The 14,320-nt window shown below is 46.7% G+C and overlaps 1 protein-coding gene across 1 annotated transcript in view; it reads left to right on the forward strand.

Moving 5' to 3' along the window:
* Positions 1-14,320, forward strand: part of LOC306862666 (A disintegrin and metalloproteinase with thrombospondin motifs 2-like) — an 86,690-nt gene that overhangs the window by 56,029 nt on the left and 16,341 nt on the right. The window contains exons 8-13 of the mRNA XM_079405590.1: positions 589-732; positions 842-974; positions 1,785-1,898; positions 1,995-2,140; positions 2,229-2,404; positions 5,634-5,767. Coding sequence (XP_079261716.1) covers positions 589-732; positions 842-974; positions 1,785-1,898; positions 1,995-2,140; positions 2,229-2,404; positions 5,634-5,767 — 847 coding nt within the window. The remainder of the gene's footprint in view (positions 1-588; positions 733-841; positions 975-1,784; positions 1,899-1,994; positions 2,141-2,228; positions 2,405-5,633; positions 5,768-14,320) is intronic.

A 14,320-nucleotide genomic window follows, 5' to 3' on the forward strand; every position in this document is an offset into this window, starting at 1 on the left:
GCCTGATCCGTAACCCTTCTTTTTAATGTTTTGTTCATCCTATATTTTCCTCTTTTTTTATCTGCCATCTCTCTATCTAATGTTGATCTGCTTATATCCGTCCTGTGCACTCAAATTGAGAGCTCTCTTCTCTCTATCATTACAAGACACGCCCCTTACTGTTGATTGGCTACAAGTGTGTTTTGGTACTCAGTCCAACACTGTGGTCAAAAGTATTTTTCATATATTGCTTAGTGCACCTTTAACTATATTGAAGCTATTGGGTGGACGGTAATATCTTTGAATATATATATATTTTTTTTAATCAGTGAAGTATTTATCTGCCACAAAAACAATCAATAAAAATAGAAAGTTCTGTCATTTACATTTCTAAATATTTGATCATATTTTGTACGTATATCATCACAAACAAAGATGTTGTGTATATATGTTGTATAATATATTTTAATATATTATATATTGTATAATAATATGCATAATATTTGTTAGTTACATATATCCATTCTCTCACCCACATTTCCAGTCAGTACAGATTATGATTTTATAGACTGAGTGAGTGAATGTGTGCTTGTTATTTACTTTATTCAGATTGGGGATGGAGCACGACGGCCAGGCGAATGAGTGTGGGGATGAGGTTCCCATGGGGAGTATAATGGCTCCTCTGGTTCAAGCAGCCTTCCACCGCTTTCACTGGTCCCGATGCAGTCAACAGGAGCTCAGGCGATACCTCAGGTGAGTTACTTGGTTTTGGTAACTTCCTGCTTTGTAGCATATGAATATATTCTGTTATTCATCCTGTTCCTTGATTACAAATTCTAAGATAGTACTATTACTCATGCAGTACATATGACTGTCTGCGTGACGACCCCTTTGATCATGAATGGCCAACTCTGCCCCAGCTGCCTGGTCTGCATTACTCTATGAACGACCAGTGCCGCTTTGACTTCGGCATGGGCTACATGATGTGCACTGCGGTGAGTGAAAGAGAGACTTTGTCATACCAATTAACCTGACATGCCATCTCACTCCACATTTAACCACATAAACTAGATAGGTTTATAACTAGTAAATCTGGCAGTCCAAGGTAAGATAATTAAATAATACTGAAATTATGGAATGTTTGTTTTTATTTAAACCTCAAAGTTTTTTTTTTTTTTTTTTACATTTCAAATAGAGGAATAGAGGATTTTTAATAAAATCTCAATAAAAGTTAAAATATTTAAGAATCTGCACTTTTTCTAGGTGACTGATCAAATGTAATAACTATTTGTACAGGCAATCATATGTTCTTGCTTCCTTTTTAATCATCACGAGTATCTGTCTGATTTACATATTTATTATTATTTATAAAAGTATTCATTATTAGTTATTAACTGTTCTCATAGATGCACATTTGTACTTTCAGTATTCTTAAGGATTGTGTATTGGCAACTAATTTTTGACACATTAAATAAAACATGTTGTCCATTAATGGTTTATTAATGATTTCCTGTTATGAAAAGTAAAATAAATATGATACATTTGAAAAATAATGCAAAATAGAAACATCTCTGGACTATTGGACTGCACTTTGTATGTTAAGCATCTTCTATAATATTGTTGTTTAAGCAGGATCAAGCAGGTAATTCATCTGCAAACAAGAAAAGATAAATAAAAATAAAAACTTTTTTTTTTTAAAAACCAAGACTTCTGCCACTTTCCCATTTCCCTGCCATTACGGCCATGTAATCTGGACTGGTCACATGGTCTGTGTGTATGAATGCGAGCATGACTGTTTCTTTTAGTACAGCACCTACGATCCTTGCAAGCAGCTGTGGTGCAGCCACCCCGAGAACCCTTTCTTCTGCAAGACCAAGAAGGGCCCTCCTATTGATGGGACCAAGTGTGCAACAGGAAAGGTTAGACTTTATACTCAGAACCTGAGCCTAAACCCAGAACCAGAATACCAGATACCATTTTCACATTCTTTTCTCCCTCTCTCTTTATTTCTCCAGCACTGTTTTAAGGGTCACTGTATCAAGCTGACACCAGACATTCTTAGGCAGGATGGCCACTGGGGTCAGTGGACCAAGTTTGGCTCCTGTTCTCGTACCTGTGGTGGTGGAGTACGGTTCCGAACTCGAGAGTGTAACAACCCAATGTGAGTGTCTTCAAATTGGTGAAAGTGGTATTCTCATGTTCTCACATTTCACCTCTGTTGAATTGAGCAAATCTGTTCTATGTTGTAGTCCAGCCAACGGGGGGCGCACTTGTTATGGAAACAACTATGAGTTCCAGCTCTGTAACATGGAGGAGTGTGCAAAGGCCCTGGCTGACTTTAGAGAGGAGCAGTGCAAGATGTGGAACCCCCACTTTGAGCATGAGGGCACCAAACACCATTGGTTGCCCTACGAGCACCCTGAACGTGAGTGATTTTTTTTAGGGTTGATCATTTCCACATCGTTTTCCATTTTTGTTCAGTCTCATTTTATGCTGGCGAACAATACATTGGCACAGTCACATGGTATTATACTCTTCATTTTAATGCTTCCTGATGTCTACCATGTGTCTTGGACCCTGTTCATCTTTCTTTCAAAGTAATGTGCTTTTTAAATATTATTCACAATGCTACTTTTTCTATAAATGTTTCCATAACATAAGAGCTAAGAAATATGTATTTGTATTTTATGTGCCATATATAATCACTTTTTTTTTTGCATTTTATATCTTTACGCTTCTGCATTTTGTGATATTGGTAATACGTAGAACAAGATTTCATTTGTTAACATTAGTTAACTACATTAGTTAGCATGAACTAACAATGAACACTACTTCTATAGCATTTCTTAACCTTACTTAATGTTAATCTCAACATTTACCAGTACATTTTTGAGATCAAAAGTTGTGTTAACATTAGTTAATGCACTGTTAACTAGCACAAACATTTTTTTCCACAATAGTGGTTATGTAATAGCGTCTTTTTATCTGACAACTCTTACTTTTTTCATATCTCACAATTCCAACTTTTCTTCTCAGAATTGAGAGATTAAATTTTGTTATCCCACTGCGGAAATAAGTCTCATAGTTTTATGTTGTGCCACCAAAACTTTAATGCAGCACAACAAAGAAAATGGAACATAAATTCATGGAAAGGATGAAAGCAAAACTGTGTGGAAAAAAGTGTCTGTATCTCTCCTTCAGGATTATGGTATAATTTTTTATGTCTTTATTTGGTAACTTCAACATTAAGACTTTAGAAAGAGTAATAGGGTTGTTACTTAACTGAAGAGTTGCTCTTAGATGCTTGGAAACATTCGCCAAAAGTTTGGCCCAGTCATTGAGCAGGGCTTCAGCCAAGAGCTGGACAGCAGCGGTTGGAAGAAAGGCACATGGAAATGTGATTAAGCAGCAATGGCAGGGAACGGAGACATATCGTCAGTGTGACTGACTAATGGGATCTCACCTGAGAGCCCAATCACCTTCGAGTGTTAACAAAACAAGCCAATGACAGTTGGTGTGTGTGTTTCGCCACGCGCACCCCACCCCACAGTGCAGGTATAAAAGGAGAGCGTGTGAAAACGCACATCAGTTTTTCGCTGAGGAGCCAAGACTATGTGCCCTGGCCGTACAGCGGTGGTACAGCAACTGTGGCGACAGGACGTTACGTCTCCGTTTCCTCCTTCAGGGAACGAGGGTACATACGTAACCGAGACGTTCCCTATCAGTCAGTCACATTTGATGTAACGTCAGTGTGACTGACTAATGGGATCCCTTGGAAAACACCACTATTGCTGACCCCCTCCAGTGCCCTGCGGAAGCCGGCAAGTCCCCCCTCACCAGTTGGGACGGATGACAGGACAGGGCTTAGGCAGAGATGACAGCCACTGCTGTTCCTTACAGTGGGTATGGATAACACTGGGAAAGCATACCGCAAGTATGGGAACGCTACGGAAGCCACATCCTGCGTAAAGGAGGTACCATGTGGAGATTACACATATGGACTGGCCAGGGGCAGTACTACATATGGAAGTCTCTGAGGTAGACTCAGCCAGCCTGGGGTGAGATAACTACACAGCAGAGACGGCAGAAAGTCTCTGCCAGGGAAAGACACGGGCTCACCGTGAGGGGAGCCGTACCTTGGAAGAATACACATGTGGGATCACCCGAAGGGGAATCACTACACACGGGCACCTAGCCCAGCACAAGGGCTGACCTTGGGCAAACACACGAGTGCTGGACCTGGCGTCTGGCGCTCTGCCACGCCTGACTGCTGAGGGTGCTGGAGGAACTACAACAGGGTTCACCACGGGGAACTGAACTGAGAAGCAATAAAAGCGCACGTATCCGGTCCATAGAGGGGAATAGGGCAGCAAGCGTGATTGACACTGAGCAGTGTTCCAGTGTTACTGGCCATCTGAGGCAAGTACACGGGAGGACACGGAGATTATAAAATCTCACAAACGTGTTAGGTGTCGCCCAGCCAGCTGAATCACAAAGGCTGCATTTCCTTGATCAAAAATACAGTAAAAACAGTAATATTGTAAAATGTTATAGTACAATTAAAAGAACCGTTTTCTATTTGAATATATTTTAAAATGTCATTTTAAAATTCCTGTGATGGTTAAGCTGAATTTTCATTTTTAGGATTCTTTGTTGTATGGAAAGTTGAAAAGAACATCATTTAGTTGATCAAATCTTTTTGTAACGTAAATATCTTTACTGTCACTTTTGAACAATTTAATGCATCCTTACCAAAATAAAAGTCATTTATTATTTTTGTTTTTTTTTTATCTTGCTGACCCTGAACATTTAAATGATAATTTACACTGAAAAGTACAATATGAACATATTAGCAGGATCAAAAATATAACTTAACCATAAAAAATCTTTACCAATCCATGCATTTTAAATATATTTGTATGATTATACAAAACGATTATATTTTTATATTTATTTTTTTCATTCATTTTAACATTCTAAAGTGTCAGCTTGAGTAAAGCAACAGAATCCTTCAAAACACATCAGAAATCTCAAAAAAGAAAAACTGTCATAATGTCAAAATAAGTGCTACGTAAATGTGATGGCATTGAACATATTTAATTTAATTGATTAAAATACAGCAAAAGCAATATATTATATGATTTCAAAAACATGCCAATATGTACTGTATGTGTTGTAATAAAAATGATGAAGATCTTCAAAGATCTTGATGAAGAATAACTTATTGCAGCATAGCAGTGACAAATTACATGCAGCACTTCAGATTAAGCTCAGAATTAACCTCAAACATCATAAGCTCAAACCTTTTATACAGTTACTGTTTACTACCTATAATGTTAATGAAGTTGCTCCAGTAACAGCGGTGGTCTGTATATTTTCTAAGATTGTTCTCGGTGTCCCACACCCATTCACATTCTACAATTGGTCACCATTTGCTCAGGATGTGATCATCCCAAATGAAACATAACTGTTGACTTTCTTCTTCTCTATAATAATTAATCCATTTGTGGATATGTGCATGATCATGCATCTATTGTGGAGTATAATCTGGGTCGGGCCAGTCTGTAGATTCTTACAGTGTGCTCAAACTACAAATATGAACTGCTATGAATTGAATTAATTTGTCTGTGGTCTGTTTTTTGTTTTTTGGACAGCTGAAGAGAGATGTCAACTATACTGCCAGTCAAAAGAAACTGGAGATGTGGTGTCCATGAAGAGAATGGTGCATGACGGCACACATTGTTCCTACAAGGACCCTTACAGCGTGTGTGTGCGTGGGGAGTGTGAGGTAAAGGTTATTCAAACACACCCACACAAACCATCCATCACTGCAGTTCATCCTCCAAAATGCCATAGAATGAGTAATATCAGGCCTAATCAGCCTTCTGAGGCCTTTCCACTTCTCACTGCCAGGTAAATTGTTGATTCTATAGAACAGGACGCTGTCTTCATTGGTCTGTGTTTAGCTAGTTTTGTTATTGGTGGAATACATGACTGCAAAGTCCTGATTGATGAAGTACATGCTTAGATCTCAGTGTTTTGCTAGTGGAATTAAAAAAATGAAGTGCATTCCATGATGAATTGCTTTATAATCTGAGAGGGATATAAATGTCTGGAAAAGGCTGGGTTTGAATGTGCACCAGCACTGGCACTCACTAAGGGAAAGATGGGATCTGTGTTGTTTCCATGCAGTTGTGTGCTCAAGAGTGTTTCCTACCTTTTACTGATGTTTATTGATTTTATTGGCAAACAGTGGTTCTGGTTAGAATTAAGATTAAGTTTAGAGTAAATTTACCATCCATGCATACATTTTCATGCAAAATTGCTGGTCAATAGCACTGTTGTCTTTGCCCTTATAAAGGCATTTATTGCCATGGATGATGGATTACACTCAAAAGCAAAAGCTTGCAGTTACAGATTAAATTGTGGAATGCTCTGTTTAGTTTTCTTCATCAGTATTCTTGTCTTGTTTTCCAGTAAAAATGTAAACATACTTAAAAACGTCTTGGGTTACCTATGTAACCCCAGTTCCTCGAGGGAACGAGACGCTGCGTCAAACGACGCTTTGGGGAACGCCTACAGCGTAACCGGCTCTGAATACCAATAAAATCTGTCCAAAAAAGATGGGAGGGGACGTCACGGGCGAGGTGACGTAATGACCAGCTGGTATAAAAGCACGTGCGGTGGAACCAGCGTCAGCTTCGAGAATGAAGCAAGCGCTGGCAGGGATGCCGGATGTGTCCCCGTGATGCAGCGTCTCGTTCCCTCGAGGAACTGGGGTTACATAGGTAACCCAAGACGTTCCTCTTCAGGAACTCGAGCTGCGTCAAACGACGCTTTGGGGAACAAGATACCCACGGCCCCAGACTTCCAAACCCCTGCCCTGTGTGTATCCAAACGGAGCACAGCTAGGGCAAGAGAATGGAAGAACCTGGAGTGGCTCGCATGTCCAGGCCATAAAATCTGACAAAGGTCAGAGGCGTGGACCAACCCTCAGCGTTGCAGATGTCCTGAATTGGGACACCTGCGAGAAAGGCCTTGGAGGCCGCCACACTCCTAGTGGAATGAGCCCTGACTCCCAAGGGCGAGGGGAGGTCAGAAGACTCATATGCCATCTGGATGGCGTCCACAATCCACCGACCGAGGGTCTGCTTGGAAGCAGGCAGACCTCTCTTAGGAGGACCTCAGCCGGTGTCTGTCCCGGCGCACTCTCTCCAGAACTCCGGGGAGCAGAGCGATGAGAGGGGAGCTGGATGACGTATAGAATACCAGAGGGGACATTGTGCTGTCTCCTGAGTAGCGAAGAGGTCCACCTGGGCCTGGCCAAACACCCTCCAAATCTGCTTCACCACCTCGGTGTGAAACATCCATTCCCCGGATAACACGCCCTGCCTCGACAGGGTGTCTGCTCCCACGTTGAGATGCCCAGGGATATAAACAGCTCTCAGTGAGAGGAGTTTGCCCTGGGCCCACACAAGGATCTGGTGTGCCAACCTGTACAGGGGGCGCGACCGCAGACCTCCTTGGTGGTTGATATAGGAGACAACCGATGTGTTGTCGGTGCGAACTAACACATGGTGACCTCTCAGGTCTGGGAGAAAGTGTTTCAGAGCTTGAAACATGGCCAACATCTCGAGCCTGTTGATGTGCCAGGCGAGATGATGACCTCTCCACCGACCGTGGGCAGGGTGGCCACTCATGACCGCTCCCCAACCGGTGAGGGATGCGTCCGTCGCTAGCGTTACGTGGCGACAAGGAGCTCCCAACACCAGGTCCTGGAACAAGAACCAAGGTTGTCTCCACATGTCCAAGGCACGTAGGCACCGCCGCGTGACCTTGATCATGCGAAGAGGGTTTCCCCTCGGGGAGAACCCCTTGGTCTTGAGCCACCACTGTAGGGGTCTCATGTACAGCAGGCCAATAGGTATAACGTTGGACGCAGCCTCCATCAGACCCAGCAGTCTCTGAAACTGCTTTACAGTGAGTGGCTGGCCTTCTCTCATTCTCCCGACTTCTGTGAGGATCGACTCGATCCGAGCAGGAGACATACGTGCCTGCATCGTGGTTGAATCCCACACCACGCCAAGGTAAGTGGTTCTCTGTACTGGAGAAAGAACACTTTTCTTAGCGTTTAGTCTTAACCCCAACACTTTCATGTGGGCGAGAACAGCATCTCGATGCTGAGCCGCCCTCCGCTCTGACTGAGCGAGAATCAACCAATCGTCGATGTAATTGAGGATGCGGACGCCCTGTAGCCTCAACGGAGCTAACGCGGCACCCACACACTTCGTGAAAGTGCAGGGTAAGAGTGCCAGGCCGAAGGGAAGTACCCGATACTGGTAAACCTCGCCCCCAAAAACAAACCTCAGGAACCTCCTGTGAGAGGGAAGAATGGAGACGTGGAAGTATGCATCCTTTAGATCGATCGCGACAAACCAGTCCTCGGACTTGATTTGAGACGTGACCTGCCTGAGTGTGAGCATCTTGAACTTCAGTCTGCTGACTGAGCAGTTCAGATGCCTCAGATCTAAAATGGGACGCAACCCTCCATCCTTCTTTGGAACTATGAAGTACCAGCTGTAGAACCCGGACTCCCTCTCGAGAGGAGGAACCACCTCGATGGCCTCCTTTCTTAAGAGAGTATGTACCACCAGTTCCATTACAGAGCCTGCTCGGGGCCCACTGACGTGGAAATCACCCCGTGAAATTGAGGCGGACGAGAACCAAACTGAATTCTGTAGCCTCTTTCTACAGTGCGCAGGACCCATCGAGACACATTTGGCAGTAGTTTCCACGCTGCGAAACTAAGGGAACCAGTCTCTCGAGACTGGCCTCTGGTGTAATCAGAGCGGCTAGTTCTGTGCCCTGAAGCGGCGAACCGGCAGGGAACGACCGAACTAGCAGCTCCAGAGACCCCCGAATGGATGGCGAGTATCTCAGCTACGCTACGGTCCCGGGCGGAAGAAACTGAGATATGCGCTCGCTGGAGACCGCTGCGCCCTGAAGCACCGTAGGTGGCAGGGTTGGCAGAACGATCTCCTGAGGGTGCTGGGGGAGCGACGATCGCTGTGTGTTGCAGCGATCGTTGCTCTACCCCAGCGAGGGCTACCCTCATAAGCCCTAGTCCACCACCATCAGGGCCTCTTGGTCAAAGACCTCTTTGCCTGAAGCATGGTCCTCAGATCCTGCTTAGGCTGAGAGGTCTTCGGCCGCACACCCTTCTTTCCACCCCGCTTACAAGGAGGCGCACGGGTGGCCACGCTCTCCTTCTGCGCCTCCCTATGTGAGGAGCCAGCACGCGGCAGGGGCTGCTCTCGCCCAGCAGCCCCGAGAGCTGGAGAGTGGCGAGGGAGAAACCGCTGGAACACCGCCGCCTGCCTCCTGGTGCCTGCTGACAACCGAATCAACAGCGTCACCAAACAGGCCAGAAGGCCACAGCGGGGCGTCCAGGAGGAAGACCCTGTCGCGTTCTTTAATGTCCGACAGGGTCAACCACAGGTGCCTCTCCGCCGCCACCAGGGCTGCCATAGACCGCCCAATGGCACGGGCGGTCTCCTTGGTGGCGCGGAGAGACAAATCAGCGGTTCTGCGGTGTTCGCGAACGTCCTCTGCAGAAATTCCCTCGCCCTCATCCAAATCTTTGAGCAGGTCTGCCTGGTATGCCTGCAACACCGCCATGGTGTGCAGGCATGAACCGGCCAGACCCGCTGCCATGTACCCCTTGCCCACCAGCGCCGATGATGTACGCAGCGGCTTAATGGGCAAGGTCGGAGCCTTCAGGGACGATGCTGATAGCTCGCAAGCGTCTGCTCCACACGTGGCATCGTCCCGTAGCCACGCTCCCTCGTCCCATCACACTGCCGCAGTAACCAGGTGAGGGGGCGAAAAGGCGAGCCGAGAAGGGTTTTCCCCACGACCTCGACACCTCAGTGTGGAGGTCGGGAAAAAAGGGCAGGCTCCGGTGTGGAGGTGAGGTCTGGAACCGCAGGAAACGCTCATCTAGTTTGCCTCTCCGCGGTTCAACCGAACACTCGGCCGGCCAGTCGATATTGAGCTTGGCTACAGCACGAGCGATCAGCTCCACAAGCTCTTCATACTGGGGTGAAAGAGGGGGTGCGACACGTTCGGCGCCTCCCATGTCAACCTCCTCAGAGGAAGACAAGAGAAGCGCCTCGGCCGCTGCCCGAGGGGAAGAAACCGCCAGGCATGCTTTTGGACTCGGGGAGCGGTCGCGGGATCCGGCAGGTGAGGATGGAGAAAGAGACTCGCTCGTCTCCGATCCCTCTGCCAGATCCCGTTGCGAACCCCACGAACGCCGTCTCCGCTCCGCCTCAGCGGAAGCGGGGCCAGCGCCGCGGGGAACGCTAATGAAAGAGCCCTCTCCGGACTGTGTGTATCCTCCGCACACAAATAACGTTTGCATGGAGGAACGCACAGCCTGTATTGCGCCTCACCTATCCTCACCTATCCCATGCTTCGCTTTGAAGTCACGCTTATACATGATACAAACAGACAGATAACGGTAAATAAGACTCACAAGACACAGCGCGCTTAGCTGAATGACAGAAAGCTGACGCCGGTTCCAACGCACTTGCATTTATACCAGCTCGTCATTACGTCACCTCGCCCGTGACGTCCCCTCCGATCTTTTTTGGACAGATTTTATTGATATTCAGAGCCAGTTACTGTTATGAAACACAAGGATGATGGAAACAAAGATGCAAGTAACCAGTTTATTGACAGACGGTGAAATGGCAGAAATGAACAGAAAGGATGAATGAACTCTCTCGGATGGGTAGGTGGTGCAGGGACTTTGATGGTCAGCGTGGTGATGAATGGTGAAGAGTGATCCAACGTAGAACATCCAAAGACACGATAATCAAGACAAGACAAACCAGAGTTTCCAAGGACGAACACACGATGAACAATCCACTGACATCAAACAACGATCTGACAAACAGGAGAGATTGCAGTGAGTTTAAGTAGCCAAGAGAAGATGAGCAGCAGCTGGAGAGGGTAATGAGAACAGGTGACGGGGATACAAAATAATGAGGGCTAAACCAAATCAGACAGATCGATGGGGGGGAGACAATGGGAGAAACCAAATCAGAACAATGACAAATACCAGAAACACCAGGAGACATGTAACACACAGACCTTCACAAGTACACGTGACATGAAGAACACAATGGATTCATAAACCGTGACAGTACCCCCTCTCCTAGGAACGCCTCCTGGCGTTCCCAGACTCCCTTACCTGTCGATTGTAATCATCAATAAGGGAGTGATCCAGTATGTCTCTAGCAGGTACCCAACTTCTCTCCTCCGGACCGTAACCTTCCCAGTCCACCAAGTACTGGAATCCGCGTCCCCTCCGTCTTGAGTCCAGAATACGATTGACCGAATAAGTGGGTTCCCCATCTACGAGTCGCGGCGGTGGAGGAACCGGGGCTGGCGGATTAATGCGTGCAAAAAAAATGGGTTTGATTTTGGATACATGGAACACGGGATGGATTCTCCTGTACACTGGAGGAAGTCTGAGGCGGACTGCCACCGGACTAATGATTTTGGTGACAGGGAACGGGCCAATGAATTTCGGAGCAAGCTTATTAGACACGGATCGGAGAGGAATGTTCTTAGTAGAAAGCCACACTTTGGAACCAACGACGTATACGGGAGGCCTAGACCGGTGGCGATCGGCCCTGTCCTTGGTGCGCGCTCCCACCTGGACTAGAGTCTCGCGGACTCTAGTCCAGGTGCGATGACACCTCTGGACAAAGGCGTGAGCGGAGGGGACCGCGACCTCAGATTCCAGACTAGGAAAAATTGGTGGCTGGTAACCTATACTACATTCAAATGGGGATAGGCCCGTGGATGATACTGGTAACGAATTGTGGGCGTACTCCACCATAGAAAGTTGTTGGCTCCACGAGGAAGGATTCTTGGCAACCATACATCGCAACGTTCTCTTCAAATCCTGGTTGGCTCTCTCAGTTTGACCATTGCTCTGAGGGTGAAACCCAGATGACAGACTAACAGTCGCCCCCAATAATTTGCAAAATTCTAGCCAAAATTTCAACGACTGTAACCGCTGTCTCCTTGGCTGAGGGTAATTTGGGCAAGGGAATAAAATGGACCGCCTTCGAGAACCGGTCCACCACGGTCAAAACTACCGTGTTACCCTGGGAGGATGGGAGGGCGGTGACAAAATCTAGTGCGATATGGGACCAGGGTCTCGAAGGGATCGGCAGCGGTTGAAGGAGCCCATCCGGGGGTCTATTAGAAGTCTTACCAGTGGCACAAACTGAGCAAGCCAAAACAAAATTGTGAACGTCGCGAGCCATACGAGGCCACCAAAATCGTTGCTTGACCAAATGTGTGGTGCGACTGACTCCTGGATGACAAGCCACATTGGAACAATGCCCCCACTGAATGACGTCGGACCGTAATCCCTCTGGCACAAATAAACGGTTCGGTGGGCAACCGACCGGAGGCGTTACCCCTTGTAAGGCTGTTTTAACCTTCGATTCGACCTCCCATGTGAGTGTGGAGAATAAGTGTCTCCGAAAAAATGCACTCGGGAGTGGACAGGCGATCGGACCGGTCAAAAATGCGCGATAAAGAATCGGGTTTGATGTTTTTGGAACCCGGGCGATACGAAAGAGTAAAGTCAAAACGTCCGAAAAAAAGTGCCCACCAAGCCTGGCTGGAGTTCAATCTTTTAGCAGTTCTGATATATTCCAAGTTCTTATGATCGGTCCATACGATAAAAGGTACCCCCGACCCTTCTAACCAGTGGCGCCATTCCTCCAATGCTAACTTGACTGCCAACAACTCTCGGTTACCAATATCATAGTTACTTTCGGCAGGCGATAGACGGTGAGAAAAAAACGCGCAGGGATGCATTCTGTCGTCTGTCGGAGAGCGTTGCAATAACACTGCACCTACCCCCACCTCTGACGCGTCAACCTCCACCACGAACTGACGTGATGGATCAGGGGTAACAAGGATGGGAGCCGAAACAAAGCGGCTTTTAAGTTTGGCAAACGCAGCCTCTGCTGCGTCTGACCACCTGAACGTCGTTCTGGGGGAGGTCAAGGCGGTCAGAGGAGAGGCTAGTTGGCTGAAGTTGCGAATAAAACGCCGGTAGAAATTGGCAAACCCCAGAAACCTCTGTAGGGCCTTACGGGAATCTGGAGTTGGCCAATCCACCACAGCCATAACCTTGTCAGGATCCATGCGCATTCCCTCAGCCGACACAATGTACCCTAGAAAAGGAACAGACTGTGCATGAAAATCGCATTTCTCCACCTTGACAAAAAGCCCATTCTCTAGCAGCCTCTGAAGCACTCGTCGAACATGCTGCACATGCTCCTGGAGAGATAATGAAAAAATCAATATGTCATCCAGGTAGACATATATGAATCGATCGACCATATCTCGCAGCACGTCGTTGACGAGTGCCTGGAAGATCCCTGGGGAGTTGGACAAACCGAAGGGCATGACCAAGTATTCAAAGTGCCCCCTGGGGGTGTTAAAAGCAGTCTTCCATTCATCTCCCCTCCTAATGCGGACCAAATGATAAGCGTTTCTTAAGTCCAATTTAGTGAAGACTGACGCTCCCTGCAACCTCTCGAAAGCTGAAGATATCAACGGCAAAGGATAAGTATTCTTTACCGTGATATTATTCAGCCCTCGGTAGTCAATACAAGGTCGCAGAGATCCGTCCTTCTTCCCCACAAAAAAGAACCCCGCCCCCGCTGGAGAAGAGGAGGGTCGAATGAACCCCGCTGCTAGAGAATCAGAAATATATTTCTCCATGGCCTCCCTTTCTGGAACTGAAAGTGAATATAACTTGCCCTTGGGCGGAGACGCACCTGGCAGTAACTCTATTGCACAGTCATAGGGACGATGAGGAGGGAGAGAAGCAGCACGAGACTTACTGAACACCTCCTTCAGGTCTAGATACTCCGTGGGCACGTTAGACAAATCCACTGCCTTCTCCTGAAACACAGAAACAGAGACAGACGGACAAGCAGACACAAGACAAGACTCATGACATTTATTGCTCCATTCTGATATGGTCTTAAGCTGCCAGTCAATCCGGGGGTTGTGTTCAATGAGCCAGGGGTGTCCTAAGACAATGGGTGCCAGGGGGGAGTCCAGAATGTAAAATGAAATGGTTTCGGTGTGGTTGCCAGATACAATGAGTGTGATGGGTTCAGTGATGAATGAGATGGTGGGCAAAGTTTGACCATTGAGGGCATGGACAGCGATGGTGTGAGTGAGGGGCTGAAGTGTGACTTGAGTCCGGCGTGCAAAGGAATGGTCCATAAAATTA

Source organism: Barbus barbus (assembly GCF_936440315.1).
Source record: "Barbus barbus genome assembly, chromosome: 43".
Lineage (NCBI taxonomy): Eukaryota > Metazoa > Chordata > Actinopteri > Cypriniformes > Cyprinidae > Barbus > Barbus barbus.